Source organism: Hypomesus nipponensis, chromosome 18 (genome assembly GCF_054491055.1).
Source record: "Hypomesus nipponensis isolate SF chromosome 18, ASM5449105v1, whole genome shotgun sequence".
Taxonomy (NCBI): domain Eukaryota; kingdom Metazoa; phylum Chordata; class Actinopteri; order Osmeriformes; family Osmeridae; genus Hypomesus; species Hypomesus nipponensis.
The window spans coordinates 6766726-6789687 of NC_140378.1; the positions used below are offsets into that span (position 1 = coordinate 6766726).

Sequence of the window (22962 nt, forward strand, 5' to 3'; positions counted from 1 at the left end):
TCTTGCTAAATATGTAGCCCAATATATCCTAAATACCATATTCACGAATTATTCCCACACCTTTACATATAGGCCTATTATTTTAAATATGGTGGATCTGGAAGAAAAAAAAGGATATGAAGGCCAAATAAAAAAAAAACATTTTAGATAACTGTTACCTATCGCTATTGCCTAATTAGATTGCGCTTTGATGTCTCAAAAATTGAATGTTTTCATTCATTATTAATTATTCATTTAGCCTATTCATGCCCAGAATCAATTACTAATCGTGTCCTTTTACTCTGGTTTTTATTTTGCTCAATTCATTATTATTATCATTATTGTTCTTTTATAATTGTTTATATAATTTATTTTAGTTGCATTATATAATTAATAATAGTAGTTTTAAACTAGGTTACTACAAACTATCGTTATTATAATTTGTATTCTCTTATTTAAGAGACATTTAGCCTCCTTATCACTACACCTAAATGTTTTGCAGGCTGTGTTGCTGAATAATTGCAGTGATTGTCATTATACAGCCTCTGTGGGGCACTCAACCTCTCATACCAATGGTATGGTAGGCAATAGGTTGACTGGAGGGGGACATTTGACCGCCCTGCCCCATACCAGACACAAGATGACGCTCTTGTCTTACTGTCTCGCCCTTTTTTGCCACGATTTCCAACAACCGAAAGCTCAAAGTTAACTGGACACGTTTCCCCTATTCATCAATATCCCCTAGAGTATCAAGCCAATTCATGACTGGCCAACATTGGCACGTGATCCCTTTCAATTACCCCATATTTGGGCAGCGCGCGTCGAATCAAGTACAAAAAATCTAACACCCCCACCTATAAATCCTGGATTATTTTTGGGCAAGACAAACCTAAATTTCAAATCAGCTTCACAGAAATGCATTTTTTATTACACTTTTGCTTATTTAACAAGGCTGCTCCATGAACTGTTATCATTTTTTTCTTTTGTTGTTAGTTAGACAAGTAGCCTAACTTAACTAAAAAAAATAGCTCGTACGCAAATGACTCAATGTTTAGGCAGACGCACGAGGAACCTAAATACAATATGCAGAATGTTGGAGTCTATAGCTCTCTTTCAGAGCGCCATCAATCTAATCTTCATGGCTTCAATGGTCGTCATTTCAACGGAACATTTACTTCTCCTGTCCCTATCGCGAACTCTTTTGAACGAGAAGAGATGAAAACTATCTTGCGCTGCAACACGGATACTCATCTACCAACACGACCACAGCTGGCAGTGGTCTCCAGTAGCTCCGTGGAGGCGAACGGGCTTAACAACTGTTGTAATGGGCTGTTAGACGAAGAGATTGACAGGGGCATGGAACTGACGAAAAAATCCAACGGCAGAATTGAAGAAAGCAAGATGAAAGTCGAAGCTGTGCACACAGTCAAACGAAAAAATATTTTGAACCACCACCAACAAGACAGTCAACAGCAGCCAGAGATTTATCCCTGGATGAAAAAGCTACACATGAGCCACGGTAAAGTTATTTTCTAATGTAGACTACTGTGTCTTCCCTCATTCACTCTTTCGTCCCAATACTTCCTCTGCCCATTCACATTTCCTCTTGAGTTTTATAGGCCAAAAGCAGGAAATAATAAAAGTCGCGGTCATAAATTTTATGACAAAGGCATCTATTGCTCGTAAACCTGTTCTGTTACTGAGTAGAGGTGATCTGCAGAGAGATTTATGATGGTATAATTGGATAAGAGAAACACAAATGATATAGAAGTAGGCTACTTATTATAGATTCATGTTTTATTATAATTTTGGTCGAACTAAAGCCTGTCATTTCAGTTTGTTCATATATTATTGTATGCTATGCTGTAGCAAATAAAATGAGTAGCCTTAAGTTGAACCCTTTCGGGAGACGCTAGTGCCCTGACCTAATACTGAACTTTTCACCTTGGATTGTTCTCATGCATGAACCACTAGTTGCAACAACGTAATATTAGTAATGCATTTGCGTTTGTAAAGTCGATATGTTATCCACCTTTGTATAACGCATTGGTCTATTAAAATAATTGACATGATCATTTTTCTGGATAGGAGAATATCTACAAATGACATACTGATACTCGAGTTTTACATTCAAACCTTTCACTTCTCACTGCATTTCACAATTTCAATGTAATCTTTAAGTCCACTGTACTCTCAACTTGTACTTCCATAAAATTTTATATGGACTAGCCTACTACGTGGATTTTGTGTATCAAATTAATTTATTATTGTTCTTTTAAAGTTTGCATTTTTCTAATGCCACTTCAGAATCGGACGGTAAACGGTCGCGGACCAGTTACACCCGCTACCAGACACTGGAGTTGGAGAAAGAATTCCACTTCAACCGGTACCTCACTCGCCGTAGGCGAATTGAGATCGCCAATAACCTCTGCCTGAATGAAAGACAAATTAAAATTTGGTTCCAGAATCGACGCATGAAATGGAAGAAGGATTTAAAGGTGAAATTAAACGGGTAACAAATATAGCCCTGCATTTTGTCAGATCTCTAGATAAATTAGAAGCAATTTGCTCAGTTACAGAGGTCCGAATAGCCCACCTATGAGGTGCTTTTCAAATACATTTCTTTCACTAGCCATGCAAATGTTGCCTGTGCTGTTTAAAACATAACGTGTTGAATTTAATTCCATTATTGAATGGTTGTGATTTGTTTGAAGTCATGTAAGGAAATGTGATCATTTGTGTTGAAGGTTACAATGGGAGGGGTCGCAGAATGCAAGGCCACTCCCTCTTTCATTTTGGTGCAATATAGTAGACCTATTCTAAATAATGCGTGTCCTCTCTTGATACATGATACATTAATTGATAGTGATGGGTAATAATACAAAAATGTGATTTCACTATCGCAGAGGGATTACTGATGTTGACCCTAAAACAGTAAAGTTGACTTATGGCAGCCTATGAACACGTGCTGTAAAGCTGATATGCAGAACAGCATCTTGAACTGATACAAGTTGCTAGTAATTTGAATATCCTTTATTGATAATAATGAAACGTTCTCATATCAAAAGTGAACGTGCATCCATCATTATCTATGTTACGATAGCCAAACTGCATTGATTGTAATTTATTCATCTATAGCCTAAATAAACATATTTCCTATACCTTAATACCTTCATGGTCGTGTTATTTATTATTTCTGGTATTTAAATATGTTATACTGTCTATACGAATCTGTCACATCATTGTTGCCTCCTGTGGCATATATAGGCTACTTAACAGACAAACGCACATAACATTTTAAAACCCTAATAAAACTTTATTGCTTTTCCTCAGCCACTACACCACAAAGAAGATTTTCCTGTTTGACTGGGTTGAAGAGGAAGATAGTCTGTTGCAAAGACAATATAGCTGTTTCCAGCGTAGAGTTGAAGCTGGATATGACCAGAGAGCTTGAGTAACCACAGCGTTGGCTTTCATCAGCGATCAGACAATCTGGTTGTGTAACCCATGCTAGGCCAAAATTTAGACAACGTCAGAGCAGAGGGCAAAGATGCCGGAACATTGTCGGTGACTTCATATCGTTATCTCGTGTACTTCGTTGTGAATAAAGTGTTTATATATTGGATTACATAGTTGGAAATCTTTCAGTTTATCCTTTTAAAAGTAAATCGTTAACCAATCCCACATGAAAGAAAAAATCTACTCACCTTTGTAAACCGATAGTCTTCTAATCCCTTAAACAAACTAGTTTATGGGTAACATGTTCTGAGCTTTTACAGTTAGCAGTTTAGCTTTACCCTACCCTGATGACAATGTATTGAATTCCTTGTTCTATGTCTTTTAGCGTATTTTAAAGTTTTGAAGGTTATTTATGCCAATTGCCTAAAGCAGGGTCTGTGAATGGTGCATGGGAAGCACGTGGTGTCATTAAAGTGGGTTTTATGGCCTGGAAGAGCTGACAAACCTTCGATATATACACATCATATATAATCTTAACTGTCTGGGAATCGCAGCTGCTGGCTTCCCTTATCTGAGAAGCAGAAAGGAAAGAGCTTTGTAGGCAACACTACTTTTCCTGGACTTATTCGTTCACATAAGGATTCCAGCCGTTCCAGTAAGTTGTGTGTTTTTCATGTTTACAATGAAAATAACATTTATATGCGCCTGGAAATTATAGGTTTTTATTTGATGTTTTTCAGGCTCCAAATTGGTTGGAATTATTCAGTCATAGGCCCATAAACCCAGGCCTAAAAAATATCAACAAATATGCATGCTGCTATAATCAATTAGCATTTTGCAAGCGAGCTTTTCCTTGGTTTATTTGGTGTCAATATGGAGGGTAAGATTGCCGCAGTGGAAAACTGTAGACTTTAAAACAAGTTCTCATAAATGTTATAACACATTTATTCTGTTGTAGCATATGGTGAATTTTCACCCAATTCTATGTGTTGAAAAAATTAAATGTTGTCTAATATAACACTGCTCTAGACCCTGAAAAATTAGTGGGATGTGGATTTTGTGTCCCAGCTGGGACACAGACAGACCATTTTCCACAAATGACACTGGAATGATATCACAGTGTCCTAACTTGTATTCTTTTAAACCGCCAAAATCCTTACTTGTTAGCTTTCAATAAAAAATACCACATGCTGCACGAATGTGTGTAGGTGAGTGTGTGTATGCAGTACAAATTATGCGATTCTGTGTGTAGTGAGAACGTTTTTCATTTTCTCTCTCTATGCAGTCTTATGTGGACTAGTTAGTTGGATCCATGCAGCACTGACCACTTGACTCCCAATATGTATGCAACAGTTGAGTATCAAGGACTGTTTAAGACTGTCCATGAAGAAACATATCTAGGTATTGTGTATGTATTAACATTTTTACCATGCACACCTCTCCATTAATTTCTCATGGGGTGACAGCTGCTTGGATGTAGCCTACTGTATCTGTTGCCTTTTTTGTCAGCTGTGTTGTATTTTGCATTAACTCAATTTTGAAGTGATGGTGGATAAATTCCGGTCTTCCAATAGGGGGCGCTGTGTAACACACTCCTCAATGAAAGGTTTTCTTCCATCATAATTCAACTCATTAGTTTATATTTTCTTATTGTGCAGTATGTTGGACCACATGGCAATGTAGGTTCAATATAAAAAGATGTACTCCCAAAGCTCAAAGGTGGATATTTAAATGAGTGTTCACTATACTTCCAACTTATTTCATATATAAAAAGGAAACATCAGGAAGCACTAGTATAGCCAATCATGATAATCAATAATCGAATTATACTATTGAATAATGGTTTACGTTTGTTTTTGATTGGCCATTATTTCAGTTTTTTGTTCACTATACTTTCAATGAAGGGGGGGGGGGGAGGGGGGTGTCCCTGACTGGGGGGAATGTCCCTGTACTTACTGTAAGTGTCTCTGGATAAGAGTGTCTGCTAAATGACTAAATGTAAATGAAGATACTTTGTAAAGGTATAATTAAATACATGCACAATGAAAATTTGTATTACGTTTGTTGCTCCGTTAAAATATGTTTACCAATGAAATAGGCTGTATATAGTCCATTTATATAACATTATCTATATTTATAGGCATTTCCTAAAATATAAACGTTCTAAACTTAAATTCTGAATAACGGTTCCGTCTTCATAAGTTAAGACAAGTTGAGGATTTTTTTCATTTTACCATGGAAATGGCTTGCAATAATGAATGTTAATTAAATGTTCTTTTATTACCTGTCTCAGATATCTCGCCCCAAACCAGTTTTTGTCGGATCCTACCGTTCTTTTAGAGAAATGCAGGGCATCGAATGAAGATTAAAGAATTATGTTACAAAGCTAAATTTCCTTCCAGAAAGTTTGAAACATTCCAATGGGCATGGCAATGTGATTTAGAATATGTTTGTGATTCATATCAATGTGTTTTTGATTTCATTTTAACGTGTGATAATTGCTTCTTTATTTTATTTTCAATGTGTATGGTATAAACTTTGAGAAAACTCTATTCATACAGATTCAATACATGAAGCAATAGATGTTGTATAATTTCCCATGTTGATGTGAAAATATGAACTAAATACTTTTTAAATACACATATTATATTAAATACACACTGTCTCCCCACCTTCAAGAAAAGGCTCAAGACGCACTTGTTCCGGGAGTACAACGGTACTTAGGAATGGTTTGCTGGTCCCAATGTTAGTATCCTCAAGGATCACAATGACTCTTGCTTAGCGACTTGTTGCTGTTGTTGGTCAGTGGTAACTGATTTAAATTGCGATGACTAGCGATTCATGTTGTTTAATTGACTAATTAACTTGTTTAACTACATGCTCTTGTGGTTCTTCCCTTTGGCACTTATTTTGGTTGTTCACAATATGTGCTACATGTTTTGGCTACCCGCAATGTTTTTGGGGCTATCTTGTTGTTATTATCAGTGACCTATGCAGTTTGTAAAGCTCTCTCTTGGAAGTCGCTTTGGATAAAAGCGTCTGCTAAATGAATAAATGTAAATATTACTTCCATGTAATATGTGATTATAGAATACATTTTAAATCACAAAAACATGCAACTGTGATCATGAACTAAACTCTAGTCAATTATTTCAACATGATCCATTAGTATTGTAAGGTAGCTACATTTGACAGCATCCCGTGAGTCAGTATTATTCATCTCGTTTATCCATTTCACAGTTTCTTCCTCATGAATGTGTTTAGTATAAGAAGATAGTCTAGTGAACTTCTAGTGTCATGTGCCACTGCTTTTCTAATTACTGCATTGCTTTTTCTTTGACAGATATCCTGCAGTCAAGATAGGGACACAGCCCAGGCTTCTAAGTAAGTGCAATGCCACACACTGTGCTCTAACGATGTTGAGCACGTACCTGCAAAGTCACAGAGGGCAATGTTCCCTGACCATGGCGAGACTCTAATGTCGAGTTGCAAACACAGCAATTGGCTCACTGTATTATTCAGTTCTCCATTAAGGGGTATTTTAGTATCAATAAGTCATCTGTTTCTTGATTTCGAAATTACCTGGTTGTCTTTCATCTTTGCTATTCTCCCTAGCCAGTCACCTTGCTATGTGGCCTTCTTTTTTACAGGAATACCTCAAATGTGAATTTGGTCTGAGTTTTTGGACCAAGTCAATTATGAGGCGTGTAGTTGGCATTGCCTCTAAATTGTAATAAGGCCTGTAGCTAACTTTATTTTACCAACCATACACAATAGCGTGTGGTTGATATTCGATTATTTTGCTTGAATATACTGTATTCAAACATGCGAAGATGTTTCTTTATTTGTTTGCGTGTAGAGGTTAACCATTTTTTCTAACTTGGGATATCAAATTAAATCGCCCGAGGGCCTCATTTTTTATACTTCTACATTATAACTAGTTATTGAACTAGGAGCAAGATTTGAAAGCCATTTGTGGGCGAGAAAGAATTCATTGCTGTTTCCTCATCAATAATCCTTGGCAGTGAACTATTGGAAGCAGTCAAACGCGAGAGGTGAAACGCAGGTCAGGCTGTCTAACTAATATTAAAATGGGTCCACGGGACTCGAGTATGGGGCGCAACGGGAGTGTGGGCGTGGTAGATCTTCTTTGAGATCGTCAGTAGGGGGTGAAGAAAAAGAGTCTGTTAGACGTGCATCGTGTGAAAGGATCATATAGGCTAAATAACGGTTTTGGTTTAGATGGTTTCTTCGTACTATACAGATGCAGTCTACTCTGTTAAAGTTATTGATTGGCTACTGTTTTTTAGTCTGGAAAAAAAAAAGAAGAAACAAGACATAAATAAAGACAAGGCAACCATGTCCATAGTAAAAGAAAAAAAAAAAAAAACAATACAGAACCTATATTTTGGACTCTCAAAATACATGTCCGAACAAGATAGTTTAAAATATTCACAGTCTCTGTGTTTTCTTCTTTTAATAATGTAACAGGTCATATGTCTGATCTAACATTTTTCATCTGGGCTTTTCTCATTAACTTCTTAGAATGGCAGGCAGAAAGGTTACCCGGCGGTCAGTATGGTAATGGGAAGAACAAGAAATCGTTGGGGACAATAGAAACTTATTTTTCATCTGTGCTGTCACGCGGACGCTTTGTATCCACCGTGTTCGTGACTGAATATTCATACAAGAGTCACCTCAAAGGCAGGACACTGATCTTGCTAGGCCTGTGTGTGTATCTGTGTGTGTGTTAGTCTTAATGCACTTAGCTGAATACTCGTATAAAGGAGAACATATTAAATATTTTCAATTGACACATCTTGTGTATGTCTCAAACTTATGCGCTGTATTGCAAATCACTGCATGCAGATTAGTGTGTCCGTCATAATGAGATCAGCATCTTGTTTGCATTTGACTTTTATGTCAAGCAGTTTAATGTACGTTTTTGTTCTCCCATTATTTGTCATCTACATACGTTTTTTACTTTTCTTGGGAGAACACCTTTTCCAAACGCCAAACACATTAGTTGTCTATATGTACCCTGTAGAACCGAATTTGTGTTCAGTACTAACAATCGCAAATACGTCTCTACAGGAATACATGGGCGACTGAAATACTACGGCGGTCAAGTGAATCGTCTGCTCCCACTCCCCATTCCACTTTATAGTTGTAAGCTCTTTCGTACAGGTACAAGTTTGAAGAATAGATCCTTATTCCCATGTAAAACAGAATTGTCAGTGAGTATGTATAGTCCTGGCAGCTATGGATTTGAGAGGCTATACCATAATGACTGCAAGTGGCTATCAGTGTTCTGTACATTATCATTAAACTATTTTTATAATTTCATTATTTAGGGAGATGTATTACAAGCTAATGTTATTTGCAGAATGGGCTTAGTCAGCATGTTTTGCTGCAGATCAACTGCTTTAGTGGCTAACTCAACCAGAGAGAAAGAGAGAAAGAAAGAGAGTGAGAGAGAGAGAGAAAGAGAGAGAGAGAGAGAGAGAGAGAGAGAGAGAGAGAGAGAGAGAGAGAGAGAGAGAGAGATTATGCTCACAATGATAACCGTAGGTATGTTTGATACCTCTGGTTCCTTATCCGGGGACTACCGCATCTTCTGCTATTGGGCCTTGGGGTCACGTGGTAAAAGTAACTTTACAGGGCTGCTCGCAAGTAGGAGGGCTTTATGGAGCAGAAAAACGACAAAGCTAGAAACATTATTTTCCACTCCTGAAATTAATGATCATGAGCTCGTATTTGATGGACTCTAACTACATTGATCCGAAATTTCCTCCATGTGAGGAATATTCGCAAAATAGCTACATCCCAGAGCATAGTCCAGAATATTATAGCCGCGCGAGGGACCCTGGCTACCAGCATCACCATCAGGAGTTATATCCTCCGCGGGCGAGCTACCAAGAACGCCAATATAACTGTCCAAGCATCCCCGAACCTGACACACCAAGAGGACATGGACTACCCCATTCGGCACACCTGCTTGCAGGAAAAGGACAACCGGCCTCATGTGAGACCCCACAGTTATCAATGTCCCCATCCACCCCACCGGCTGCATCCTCCGCCTGCAACCAAGCTACACCGGAGCATCCAAACAGCGCAGCCTCCTCCAAGCAGCCAGTGGTATACCCTTGGATGAAGAAAATTCACGTCAGCACTGGTAGGCAACTTGTGTGTTTATCTCTCTGCATCCTCTCCAGCTCTCCTAACTCCTCTCTCCCTTTCCCTCCCTTTATCAGTCCCTCTTACTCCCCTCTCGTTGCCAGCCCCTGCTACGATAGCAGAGAAGCCTTTGAAATGGCACAATTGAGGCGGATTTACGACTCGGCATTGGTAATTACACCCACCATAAATTTTATAGCCGAGGTATACTCAGGGCAGCCGTATCACCATGTGGCTTCTGCTGTTATGTATTGCGCGATGGAGAGAGAGGGAGAGCTGAATTTAAAAAAAGACAGGGCTTTGTAATCTTACATTAATAATTTAGCCTATGTTGGATGTGGGTGTCCTCTGACTGCTGGGAGAAGTTCTTAACTTCCCATTTAGATTATTTGAAGACGAAAACAATCACACACAAAATAACGTTATGCCCCTCATTTACATGGATATATAATAACAAGTTAAGGCTACTCTTGTTTACTCCTTCATTCCCCCTTTCTGTTTCCTTTTCTCCTTACTTCTCCCTGTCCAGTGAACCCAAATTACAATGGAGCGGACGCCAAGCGGTCTAGGACAGCATATACTCGGCAGCAGGTCTTAGAATTGGAGAAGGAATTCCACTATAACCGATATTTAACACGGCGAAGGCGCATCGAGATTGCTCATTCCTTGGTTCTCTCCGAGCGTCAAATCAAAATTTGGTTTCAGAATCGCAGGATGAAGTGGAAAAAAGACCATAGGCTTCCCAACACCAAAGTCAGATCGTCATCTTCCTCCTCCTCAACGGGCTTATCCTCCGGGTCCAACACAACTTCAGCTGCCGGCGCAGTTGCTGCTGCCTCGGCTACTAACGTTGTGTCTACACCCGATGAACTTTCCGGGGCACAGCATGGCGAGGATATTACACGGTTATAAAGGCGAACCCCTTGAACATGGAAGACTGAAAAAATGGCTGGTTATTTATAGAACATGATATATTTTGTTTTCGTAGGTATCTTGTGCGGTTTCCTTTTAGTCCAAAGTTATATAAAATGCATGTTATATAGCATGGATTAATGCGAATACCGATGGATAATTTTTACGTGACACAGGGTTTAATTTATTTAAAACAAAAAATGATTTTTTTTTATGAAAAATGTTTTGAAAGAAGGAAAAATGTACATTTTATCAAAATGTTATTGTGGGCTATTCTTTTGCTCTGCCCAAGGTGAAATGCACAATCTATTTATTTCAACAACACTGGAAGGATATTATAGACCTATAGGTTATTTTTGGTAAAAAGCTGGAACACACACCATTGGTCTTGAACGTGTATGTTTAGGCAATGTGTGAATTACCTCGCATATTTCAAATACAGAATTTTTAATTACAATTTAGTTTTGTGATGTAGATGTTGTGTTTTAGGCCGTTCAACGCAAATTATTGTGAAATGCAATAAACGGAGATTAGTGTTCTTGTGATAATCATATTGGTCAATAAAACAGTGAGTGTCTACTAGGTTTAAATGTGCTTGCCTGAAATTCATTCATAACCATTGAGGTTGAACTAAGCTTTTAACTGCTTTGCTCAGCTATCGTCCAAGTTGTGTAGTTCTTCAGATGTTGCTATCTAAAAATTTGACTTTTAATGTCCAAGACGATCTCTTGTCAAACGTGTTTATGTTGCTAGCGTAATTATGTTACGGAATTGACATGCAGCTTTTTAAATCATCAGTAACGGATTGTAAATATAGGCCATCCTACATAGGGACGTTTAATTCAGTGTTAAATTGTCCTGTGTGTTTTTTAAACCACCATCCCTATTTATAGCCTGTGCAATTACATTTAAATACTTTCTGAATAAAACTTGAAATGTCAGTAGGCTACATGTCTGGACATAATGTGGTGCATGCATGTTCTTGAATCTCAAACATATTCTTGGAATTTGGCAAGCAATAGGCTTACGACCAGTTTATTTGGCTGGACTGGATAACTATGTGGGCTACTAGGCTACTTGTTACATCATAGAGCTGTATATAGACATTTGATATTGTTTGAAATAAAAAAGGTCAGTCTGGTCACATTTTAGCTAAGTTAAACCAAGGATTTTGTATACGGTCTGAATCCACACGTAGACAACAATTCAGCGTAATGTGTCATGGTCTCATGCTGTCTATAGGCAGTAACGTTAAGAGAAATGATTTAGGGCGGTGAAGGCCTTGTAATCTAGAAGCAATCTAGAATCAAGACAATATTTTGAATAATACAGGCATAATTATTTCCAAGAAAAACAAACCGTCGTATTCTTTGTTATGGGTTGTTTTGATAGGCGCAGCCCATGCATATGTAGCCTAATATAGACAGTTCAGACAAAAAAACATTGTAACAAAACTCAAAACATAGTTGAAAGGAGTATTCTCAAGGCGTTTTGTTGAATATAAAAATACACTTGAAAAATACTTGTCTCTGACAAGATATTGTTCAAAAGGTGGCGCTTAAAAACGTCTACTAGCAACGTCATCGGCATATCTATGTTTGGTAAGTAGCCAAGGCCTGCGTCAGGGCCTCTTGAAAATACGAAGCCCTAGTCCTCTCATGAAAAGCAACCTCTCAGCTTTGGTGCCCTTTGGCTTCCTTATTACGATGCCACTGTATGAAATGCATACATTCGATTCGTTTTTCCATTTCAATTCCGTATTTACATTATAGTCACAAGGCTTCTTCTTTCTATTTAGAGTTGGTCATCATCAATAGCCTACTAATAATATACAAATATTTGTATGTTGCAGTGGGCAAAGTAAAAAACACACAGCATCAACAACGTGCAAGAATGTAGGCCTAAGAGAATATATAAACAGTGTGACTTGAATGGACATTAGTAAACGCCTTGCTAGGTGGGGGGCAGAGGAGGACAAAGGGTCGAGGTATTCTGGTTAATCAATCTTGCACTCCAAAGTGAAATGTTTTTGAGTTTTAATAATAATGTATAATAATAACAAAATATTTTCAATAGTTGGTTTAATTAATTAAAATGGAAATTCCAACGTGGAGTCTTGATATGGAAGCCTAAATTAAACTTAAGATTGACTTGGACATGACTTTGGAATGGCGTTGCAAAGCGCTGAGAACTAAATTCATAAGCCTTTATGTAGCCAGACAGATGAGAGGAATGAATGTGCACGCCACAGTCGCAGCATCCCTCCACTCTCCTTCAAGGGTCTGACGCCTCCATGTCGCGAAGCTGAAAAGGTACTTTATTGAAGTTAGGGGGCGAACCACGAGAAGTCCGAGTTCACCCCGAGGACACATTTTCTGTCCCATTAGACTCATTTCAGTCAGGATGGCCGACCTTTTCAACCCCATGACCCGATGGGCTCTCTATACGTGTACCTTCTGTGTACCCTCGTTGGTCCCCCTTGCCCTCGTCAGTGCACCGACTTTCTTTGTGGGTTTTTCCTGCGATGGGCCTATTGATGGGTCCATGGAAGGGCACCTCTGAATGTGTTACTCTTTTGTTGGGCTCCGTGATGACCCGAGAAAGCGGTGAACTTTCGGCCAACTCTCTTCTTTTGCGCGTCTAGCTAACCTTTAAGGACACCCTCCAATTTTGAAGGACTTGGAAATTGTGCCTTCGGAGCACTTTCTGTGAGTGTGATCATGCGAAATCAGATATTAATTCCTAACAAAAGTAATCAGTGATCAGGCTATGCAAATGCCGTTTCTGTTGACATGGTTATTGTTTAACGCATTTAATATTGAAAGTTGTCTTTAAATCACCAGTGGCCGTGACCGAGTTGCTTTATTTCTAATGTGAATAAATATTTTAATCCATAGGCCTTCCTTTCCAAATATGCCTAGCTGTAATGTTTGGAAGTATAATAGCGTACTTGACGATCTTGTATGAAAAACTGTCGTGATTAATCAGAGCAGTTATAAGCCTTTCGGCTCGGCCTCCTAGCGCTTCTGATATTTAACGAATTAAATTGACACACATATGTTTACATCTCAACTAGTTATACAATGGGCTAGTTAGTTGTGTCAAAAGGTCTCAAACTTGTAATTTGATCCTACCTAGACGCGAGTTCATCAGTCTAGGCCTAGGCCTAGTCTTAAGTGCAGTGTGTACATACCCAATAGTGATGACAGACAGACTAGCTGCTTTGTAGGGTAATACGACAAATCAGGGTAGAGACTTCGGAAGTCTCTTTTTTGGAGAATGGTTGCATGCAGCAGGATTCAAACACATTTAAGTATCACATGTCACGAGAGTACAGGGCAAACTTGCAAAAGGACGGGTTTGTATCATGCTTTACGCATTGCCTATACAATTAGGCCTACAACAAACTCGTTACAATGCAATTTGGCGAATTAATGTATTTTTTCGAAATAAAAACCTATAGCCCGTATCTCCTGTCTTATTGTCCGGACTGGACATGTCAATTGCCTATATTCACATGGAAATAGACATGTTTAATGCAACATTCTTTTGTTGATTTAGAAAGTATTTTGAAAGTATTTATTGTGACGTCTCATTGGCACCTTCACTAATAGATTGGTTAATGTGCCCAGGATAAGAATGTAGAACATCATTATTTCCAAGTTAGGTTAGTTTATGTTCATTGTTTTGTAACTACTGTAGTATGGGCCTACATGAACACGTAGTTATAGCCTGCATGCTATGATGTCTGGATCTGTGAAATGGCATAAAACCTTTTACCCCAATGGTGTCAACTTCATTTAGGCTATATCAAACGCTATTTCAGCAGGCACTCGTCTATGTATTTAAACGTTTTGATAAAACGTTCTAATTTGAAATCCATTAGGTATTATGTTGACTGTGAGAGATATAGCCTAGTCATAGCCGATATCCTACATCAGCCTTACCAACATATTACGGTAGTTTGCATAGATTACAAATACCCATGATACGTTGTTAAGACGTATTTGCCTTAAATAAGGCCTATATTCGTATAGGTCAGGACGTATTGTATTTTACAGTATACAAGGCCTACTTATGATTGTCGCAAGTCCACTTTCTTTACAATAAACGTGCAATGTATTGCATGCTTTCTTAAAACAGCCGTGAAATCGTTTCAATATGATCAAGTAACTGTAGGACTACTTGCCGTACCGATTATCAGCCTACTTAGTTGCAACACTCCGCCCGACTTGCCGCAGGTGAGAGTTGTGTTCAACTAATGTGGGCCCTAGGACTGAGAGGAGAGAATTGTTGGCTAGTCTGTTTAAAGACAACCGTGGCAGCTGCATAACGGCACAGAGTTGAAACAGGGGTCACCGTGTTATTTTCCAGGGACATGGCGGCTCTCGCATTGACCAGATAGGTGGGTGTGTCATTAATCCGTAAATCTACTCTCCTGTCCATTATACCCCAGAGAGCAGATGTACAACGTCTGCTTCGGACAAGTGAGTGTGAATGAGCATCCATATCCCCTTCGACATATTAAACATTGAAATTGTTATCCTTTAAAGATTCTGAATTAGCCGTTGGCTAATATATAAATAGCTACATTGTTTTCAACTACATTTAATCCGATAATTGTTACCAGGTTTGGCCGCTGGTTGCATGTTTACCCTAAATGTCTTTGAATTCTAGTGTGCTCTCACAACACAAAACGTTTTGAGAAAGGTAGGCCCTTTTCGCTGTTAACCAGTTAGCTGTGAGTCGATGTTGTGCATTCATTGGTTGCAACTTAAGGTAAACCCAGTTTACAGAGAACCAACATTTGTGAAATTTCCCGTTTAAGGAATTGTGTCAGGGGCGCAACACGGTAACTTGTTATTTCCCAGGCGTTCTTATGATCTAGTGCAAAATATGTAGGCCTAAGTAGAAATAATAGAACATTTGGCTCTCAAAATAGTCTATCACGGTCTATCAAAATACATTTAAACATTAGGAGTCAGATGGCTGAGCGGTGATGGAGTCGGGCTAGTAATCAGAAGGTTGCCGAATCGATTCCCCGACGTGCCAAATGACGTTGTGTCCTTGGGAAAGGCCCTTCACCCTACTTTCCTCGGGGGGAATGTCCCTGTACTTACTTTAAGTTGCTCTGGATAAGAGCGTCTGCTAAATGACTAAATGTAAATCATAGGCTATTTCTAAATATGGTCATTCCACATTATGAAGACAAGTCATGGATCCCTAGGAATCCATGCATCCCTCTAAAATTGTATAATATCTTCAAATGTACATTGTTTTGATTTAATCTTTTCATATCTGATATAGGGTTATAACCCTAACCCAAAATATATATTTTAAGAGAGCTTGGAGGTTTAGGTTAAAGTGCTTTAGCAGATACTCAGCCACCCAGGCACATAGGCCGAAGAAAACTTGCCAATATGTTTACACATGAATGCACAACCTTCTAAATATGCTCAAGTCATGACAGAACATGCGTTTGGAAAATTGCCAATGTGTATCTTTTTAACTTATGAAGTACAGTCTGCAAACTCCAGTCCTTTCATTTCACTCTGCATTGTTTACAGCAATATAGAGCGCTGTTCATATAAATCTTCTCCCAGCTCTGCCAAGACAGGGCCATTTGTATGCACCGTTTTAACCGACAACATCCTTTGCCCATTAACGTCCTCTCCCCAGCTCCCTCCGTCTCTTCTTATCTGGCCTGCTCTGTCGCCTGAAAATACAGAGAACAGATCCATGCTTCCTTTGACAAAAGCGAACTAAATTAAAACGAACCTTTTTTTGTAAAATGTGTCCGAAAAAAGGGTAGTCTGTGTTGACAGCGTGGTTTGAGTTTCATTGTTACTCATCATTGCAAATGATAGGCACCTATCGGTTATTTCTTTAGTTGTTTGTGCTAGCAACCAAGAGCGCGCAGAAGGTAAGGAGGAATTGTAAAAGGGTTGACACCCAGAGCGACCGTGCGCTTTTGTGCGAGAGAAAAAATGATTTATTGCTACAGAGGTGGTTCAAACAGAGTTCACGGAGAATTGTGGTGGAGGCGCGAGGAGCTAAATTATGGTCGTGCTCGTGCTGAGCTAGTATATCATAGATTATATCTCAAATTCAGCAAATGTGTACGGTTTGAGGCAAGGAAAACCAACGGAATTTAATTACTTTCTCTGATTTCTCTAAAGGAGCGTCTGATGGTGCCAGTTTGCCTATACACTTGAACAAAGATACAAAAGTAACATAATCATATTAGTTGTACTATAATATTTTAATTCTTACAAATAATATACTTGCACCCACACTGACATAAGATGGCGATATTAATGGCACATCATCTCTTCGTATAACGTCCTTGTAATATCCATTGGCTTAGTTGGGCCTTCACTGAACCCTCCACAAAGCTCCCCCAAGTAAATTAAGCTATTATTAAGTTTAGACACACCGTTGAAAATGTTAGAATTTATAAACGAATCATGTCATGCACAGTGGTTTCATAGAGCAAATAAGACAACTTATATCTAGGAGTAGGCTACATGTTCTGGTCGGCTACAGTAAATAGCATAGGAAGAACTCGAGTAAACCTATTGTATTATTTTCCACCCTATAGCTTTTAGCTGCATTGGAATTGTGGCCCAATTCAAATTCAAGAAGCCTATAGTTAATGTTCTTCTTGATTATACCTTCGTGCATATCAATAGGCTATTCGAGTGGGGGTATCTAATTTCTTACCGTTATTCATTATAGTAGCCTAATAGGCTACAAACGGGTCATTTATTTTCACCACGATAGCTTACAAGTGTTGTGATGTGTTAACCCTTGTGTGGTGTTCGGGTCTGTGGCACACATTTTTTTATGTTTACTCATCATACAATTAATGTATGGATCAATCCTGAGCCTGGGCTCATTTTCTGAACATGTGAAAGTTTTTCATTCAGTCCACCCCCCTTACGCATTACTTAGGTGTTTCGTGTCCACTTGACCTAAAGGTAATAAAAGTGTCTAAGTGAAAAAAGTACAAATTAAACTAAAGGTTTTGCTGTGTGCCTTATGTCTTCCTTCTCTCTGGTGCTGCTGTTCAAACAAAGCATTAATAACCCGTATGTCTCCCTGCATGTCTGACAGTCTGCTGCTTCTTTGCACTTTCTACCTATAGTGTGTGAAACTACAAAAATGGCTTGCAGGAACCTGCACGATGTTGTTACAATATATCATTTGATACATTGCTTTTATACTATGTACGACTGTTTTTCCCACACTGTAGCTACAACAGCCAGGTGTAAAGTGGCGGTTCTTTTACATAAATTGTTATGGCTGATATTGTTTTAAAACCCCAATACTATTTTGGGTTCATCAGACCCGTGAACATTGGACGAGTAGGCCTAACACAAACATGAACACCACGAAAGGGTTAAATACATGTCGGTTACTTAGAGCAGTTGTCAGGTTCATCTTAGAGGGTTGAAGATACTCCACCGTGCTTAGTGGCAACATAGTGAACTGAAAGCCCAGGATAGCAGGTAGCCCATCTGAGCAAAGAGAAGCTCAGTATTCAACCCAGAGTGCATAATCCATCACCGATGAGAGACATCCCCGGAGTCTTCTCACGGCAGCTTTGTTGCATTTTTGTTTTAAACAGTCGTAAAAATGTACAGATTATTAGAGGTATAGTACAGTATTTTTTTCATAATTTAAATATATTTATATAATGGCAATGTTAGTCAAACAAACCAAATAATTCTAAAAGGAGTAGCATATATATGTAAGCATTTTAAAGTGCCCCAATTTACGATTGAAAAGGGTAGGGTATAATAGTTATTGAGCCTCCGTTTTTTCCCTGTTACACAGGTGTTCGTGTCATATTTTTAGGGGAGACCGGGCTGGTTGTCACACTTTTTACTCTCGCCAGTATTTCTCAGGACCAGTTAACTATAGAAACCGAATATCATGGTCCAAAGCTTAAGGTCTTGGGTGTTTCACGGGAGGGGGTGGGGGGTGGGGGGGGAGTTGGATGTCACTGTCAATGCGACTTGCAACAATAAATAATGTTTTTTTCTTAACTTAGAGATACCAAACAATTACAAATGTTCTTAAAACAAGATATCCATGAGTAAAAAAAAAAGAATCATGAATGATAAAATGTAAAAAAAACTTTTGTAACAAATATTAAACTGTACCACCAACCCCCATACCGGTGTGAAAACCAACCCCACCTCTGAACTCTTGAGCTAAATGAGCAACCACATGGCTTGACCTAGCATCTGATAGATGTACTGAAAGTCTAGCTATTCCCTTCTTAAACAAAAGTTTCAACATAGAGATGAGTTAAACATACAAAGTTACATGACAAATTTTAAGCAAAAGTAAATAGTTACTATTTAAATGTGAATGTATTTTCTTGTGCCAGGAATGCTAGCTCTATTTCCATACTGACAACATGAATGAGCTCAGATAAAGATTGCACACATTGAAAACCATTTTACACAGCGCCCCCTAGTGTTGCTGTAATGAGCTCTGTGACAACCAACCCATGTGACAACCAGCCCCGGTCTCCCTACTTAACTGTTTCGATGAGTTTGTCATGATTGTAATATGGTTCGTAAAATAATCAACAGCATTTCCTCCAAAAAATTACAGTCGCCTATCACCATGCTAGGAAGCCAAATAGGAACAAGAAAGACTAATTGTATAGGAAGCACAGTGTTTAAATAAAGTAGGGATTGAGCAGGGCTTGCACTGTATGTTTTTTTTCTATCTCTTTGTTGTCTGGGTACGGCTGAGAAAAGCCAGAAGTGGGGGTTCTATCGAAATAATCACAAAACATGATTACAATTTGACAGACGTAAAAAACAAGACACGTCAACATTGAAATTGACCAATACATGCCTAAAAGTTCGATCTAATGCTTGTGTCCAGAAGATTCTTTTGAGCTGATCTCGTTGTCTTTGTGCGGCAATGATTGTCAAAATCCTTTGTTTGACCACTCCCATAGAATCGAATAAATCCTTAAGAGAATTAAGTTTGCAAATACCTGCTACCTAGAGTTATTCTTACGTAGAGTGAATGAGCATGATAGCCTACGCACTGAAGACCGGCCAGACTTTTAGACCAAATTAAAAAGATGAAAATTAATAGACATACGATAACGTTTTCGCTCATGCCCAGTTTGTATTTAAAATTATAAGTCAATCACATAATAATAAGACACATGCCGTTTAATTTGATAACACATTCTTAATATCAAACTTATATTTAAATTATAGGCTACATTCATGTACAAGATTTTTACAGTGCACTTTTTGTTATGGCATCAATTGTATGTCGGAACTGGTCCTTCAAAGATCGGTATGTTAATCGAATCCATTGCAGGTGCGTTTGATATATCAATAACCTACCACATACTTTGGAAACCAAAGTTATTTTCAGTCGCCGTTTTCAGTCTTTTAGAACATCTTCTCACACAGGAACCACAATGAACAGCTACTTAATTATTATAAACATTTGGTTTCATGATGTGGAAGTCCCTTTATAGGCTACCCATCATTTGTCTCTATTACTCTCGCGCTCTCAGCATCTATCCCCTTTCGGTGTCTTTCTCTCATATTGCATACTGATTAATCAACTCTATTCCGGTATCACTATTTATATTCTAATTGCTTTTCATCCATAGGTGAAGGCGTGCAGGCACGTTGCTACACTGTCTGGATAATCGGGAAAAAAAACTCAGGAGCCGTTGCCATGAAGTTGTGCTTGCAACTCCACCAAGCCATTATTGGAGGACGGCCCCACGTGACTCCACGGCACCATGCTTGTAAATATGAGTCCTGAAAACAGTCTAAATGCACAACTAATCTCCTCTTCCTTCCTTATTAGATTATTTGAACTGAACATTAAAGCTATTTGATCAACATAAAATAAGGGCATAGCTCAGTCGATTTTTTTCAAACCAACGAACTGCAGTTTACGGATATGGCACGCTACCCATATGTGTTGCCATGTCATGTGCAGGGCACCTCTTCGAACAAGTTTGGATGCATCTCCGGACTAAGCGCGGGAAAACATGGAGGCCAAGAGACAGCAGTTGGAGAGCTCCAACCTGTCCAGCAGAACGTCCCGTCATCTGCCAATGCCAGGTGGTACCAGGCTGACACACATTGGAGCGTATTGAACTCGGTGGACAAAAATGATAGCAGTGGCAAAGACGTTATCAGTAGTTTGAAGAGTTGCTGTCCCCCTACTAGCCGCTGTTCATCAAGGCAGATATTCCCCTGGATGAAAGATTGGCGGCGTAGCAACGACCGGAGAACGACAGATTTACAAGAGTTAGGTAAATACAATTACAAAATGCAGAACAGAATCTGAACTGTCATTGTAACAAACTGCAAGAACTAAACTTTATTTTCTCACGGGTCACCCGTGGCATAGTAGAAGCATGTTAAGGTCAGGAGAAATCTTTCAGAAGGAATTCAAAAAAGAAACGTTTGAACTAGGCTATTAGTGAATAGCTTTCTACTATCTTGGTTTGTTTTCTGATAGGAATAGCTTTCTCATCATATTATCAAGTCCACATTTTGATTCCTATACTGACAAGTGTTTAACACTTCATATTGTAAAGTGTTGTGGTATTGTGGGTTTGTGGCTTTATTATTGTTGGCCCTTGTGATTTTTTTCGGAATAGATCAGACTGTATATTGTTTACAATATGACTTGCCCATTGCCCAATGTACATGAGACAATCTTAAAACTGTATTGAGTCGTGTGTAGAAAGTAGGTATTTTTCAGCAGAAAAGCAAGATATCTACTGTATTTAACTCAAGACCCAAGGGTGGTTGTTTTCAGTGGTGGTCCCAAGGTACCTTTTAAGTGACTGAGATGAAGACTTGACAGGTGCGCTTCCGTGTGTAGCTGTGATTAATGTGTGTTGTCACACAGCATTGGAGGTGTCAGATGTTTCCCCTAGACTGTGCCTGTACAGGAGCAAAGTTTCCCCAAGCACCGTGGTCTCAGACAAGAAATAGAACATCTTGTCACAGGCAACTCCAATATTCTCTACATGTACTGTAGGAAAAGTTGATCAGTTAAACTGTTGTATATTGGAGAGTTAGAGTTGATAATGGTTGTTGACATCTAGAATATGAAAAAAAACGGATCAACTGATTGGAGTTATTTTTATGCCTCTGATTTCCAGTCAACAGTCGAGGCGAGCCATATCTTCCAGTGAAGGGTAAAGACAGAGGGAGGCGGGACCGAACAGCTTTCACGAGCACCCAGCTAGTGGAGCTTGAGAAGGAGTTCCACTTCAGACCTTACCTGGATCGTAGTCGGAGGTTGGAGATGGCTGCTGGCCTGAAGCTCACCGACCGCCAGATCAAGATCTGGTTCCAGAACCGCCGCATGAAGTCCAAGAAGGACCACAAGGTCGGACAGACAGAAGGGCCATCATCTCAGTGTTCCACCAGCACGGCCTCCCCTGGCCCTGGTTCTTCCAGTGGATACTCAGTACTTAACGGTGCATGTGTGGTCAGATCTTCTGTCTCTCCAAACCTGTTTCTCATAGACTATGGCCATTCTTCAGCCCTTGATCCTCACACTAAGGCAAGCAACAGACAATACATTTGTGGTCATTCTATTGGCCCTCCCCATACAACCTTACCTGCAACTGCAGCAGCTGGACCTCAGTCTTCCATATCTCTGTCTGAGAGTCATTGGCCCACGTGTCTCCTAAAAAACTCCTCTGTATCCAAAGATACTCGGTTCTCCTACGCTGACATGAATGCTTATTATAAATGTCATGGGCTTCTCCCAGACCCCTTAAATCACTGGACTTAAACTCATCTGTGAAAAGAGCATGACACACCTTTAACATCTGTTTGTATGATCTTTTTCGGAATGTTTCATTTTAATGTACCTGCATGCCTCTAAATGTCTGTGTGGTCCCAAAAGATTAGCGCAAGTCTGACTTATATGCCGTTTGACTTCTTGTTGATTTAGCTCAAGTTTTGCGTCTGTCTAACATTTAGCAAAATAATTCCCCAATATCATTAAATTATTTTTGGGTATATACGTGTATTGATTTAGAAATAAGACCTTTTGCATGTGTATGCATGTTTATTACAGATTTTTTATAAACTGTCCTACATCCTACCGTAAGGATGTACTATTTTCCTTGTGTGTAATATGTTGACGGTTGTCCCCTGACCCAATTTTCACTTCTTATAAGCATCTGTAAAAAGCAAAAAATATGTAAAACAAGCTTTGGAATTATAAAACAGAAGCATGTGCTCATATGGAAGGATGTTATATTTTGGTTACAGACAGTACAATACATGTCTTTGATATTGCTCTTGATGTATTGAAACACTTGCAAAATAAAATTTCCTGTGGCAAGTATAGCCTTTTAATTCCTACACAGAATAACATTTTCTATTGGCATGAAGATTAAAT

General features: G+C 38.9%; 3 protein-coding genes across 7 annotated transcripts in view; all 3 read left to right on the forward strand.

Moving 5' to 3' along the window:
• Window positions 1-22897, forward strand: part of LOC146251767 (uncharacterized) — a 49046-nt gene extending 26149 nt beyond the window's left edge. For 2 of the 5 annotated variants that reach the window (XM_084680609.1, XM_084680608.1), the window contains exons 2-5: window positions 6782-6822; window positions 20189-20329; window positions 20527-20845; window positions 21707-22897. In XM_084680609.1, coding sequence (XP_084536735.1) covers window positions 20324-20329; window positions 20527-20845; window positions 21707-22347 — 966 coding nt within the window. In that variant the 5' untranslated portion in view covers window positions 6782-6822; window positions 20189-20323 and the 3' untranslated portion in view covers window positions 22348-22897. The other 3 variants (XM_084680610.1, XR_014732103.1, XM_084680607.1) reach the window with 3 other exon arrangements.
• hoxc5a (homeobox C5a) lies at window positions 137-3440 on the forward strand. The gene is made up of 3 exons (XM_084680614.1): window positions 137-1498; window positions 2287-2477; window positions 3313-3440. Exons 1-3 carry the CDS (start codon window positions 1027-1029, stop codon window positions 3343-3345), a joined length of 696 nt encoding a protein of 231 aa, XP_084536740.1. The 5' UTR covers window positions 137-1026; the 3' UTR covers window positions 3346-3440.
• hoxc4a (homeobox C4a) lies at window positions 8471-11117 on the forward strand. The gene is made up of 2 exons (XM_084680612.1): window positions 8471-9613; window positions 10145-11117. The coding sequence occupies exons 1-2, from the start codon at window positions 9178-9180 to the stop codon at window positions 10525-10527; spliced, it is 819 nt and encodes a 272-aa protein (XP_084536738.1). The 5' UTR covers window positions 8471-9177; the 3' UTR covers window positions 10528-11117.
• Window positions 22898-22962: the final 65 nt, after the last annotated feature.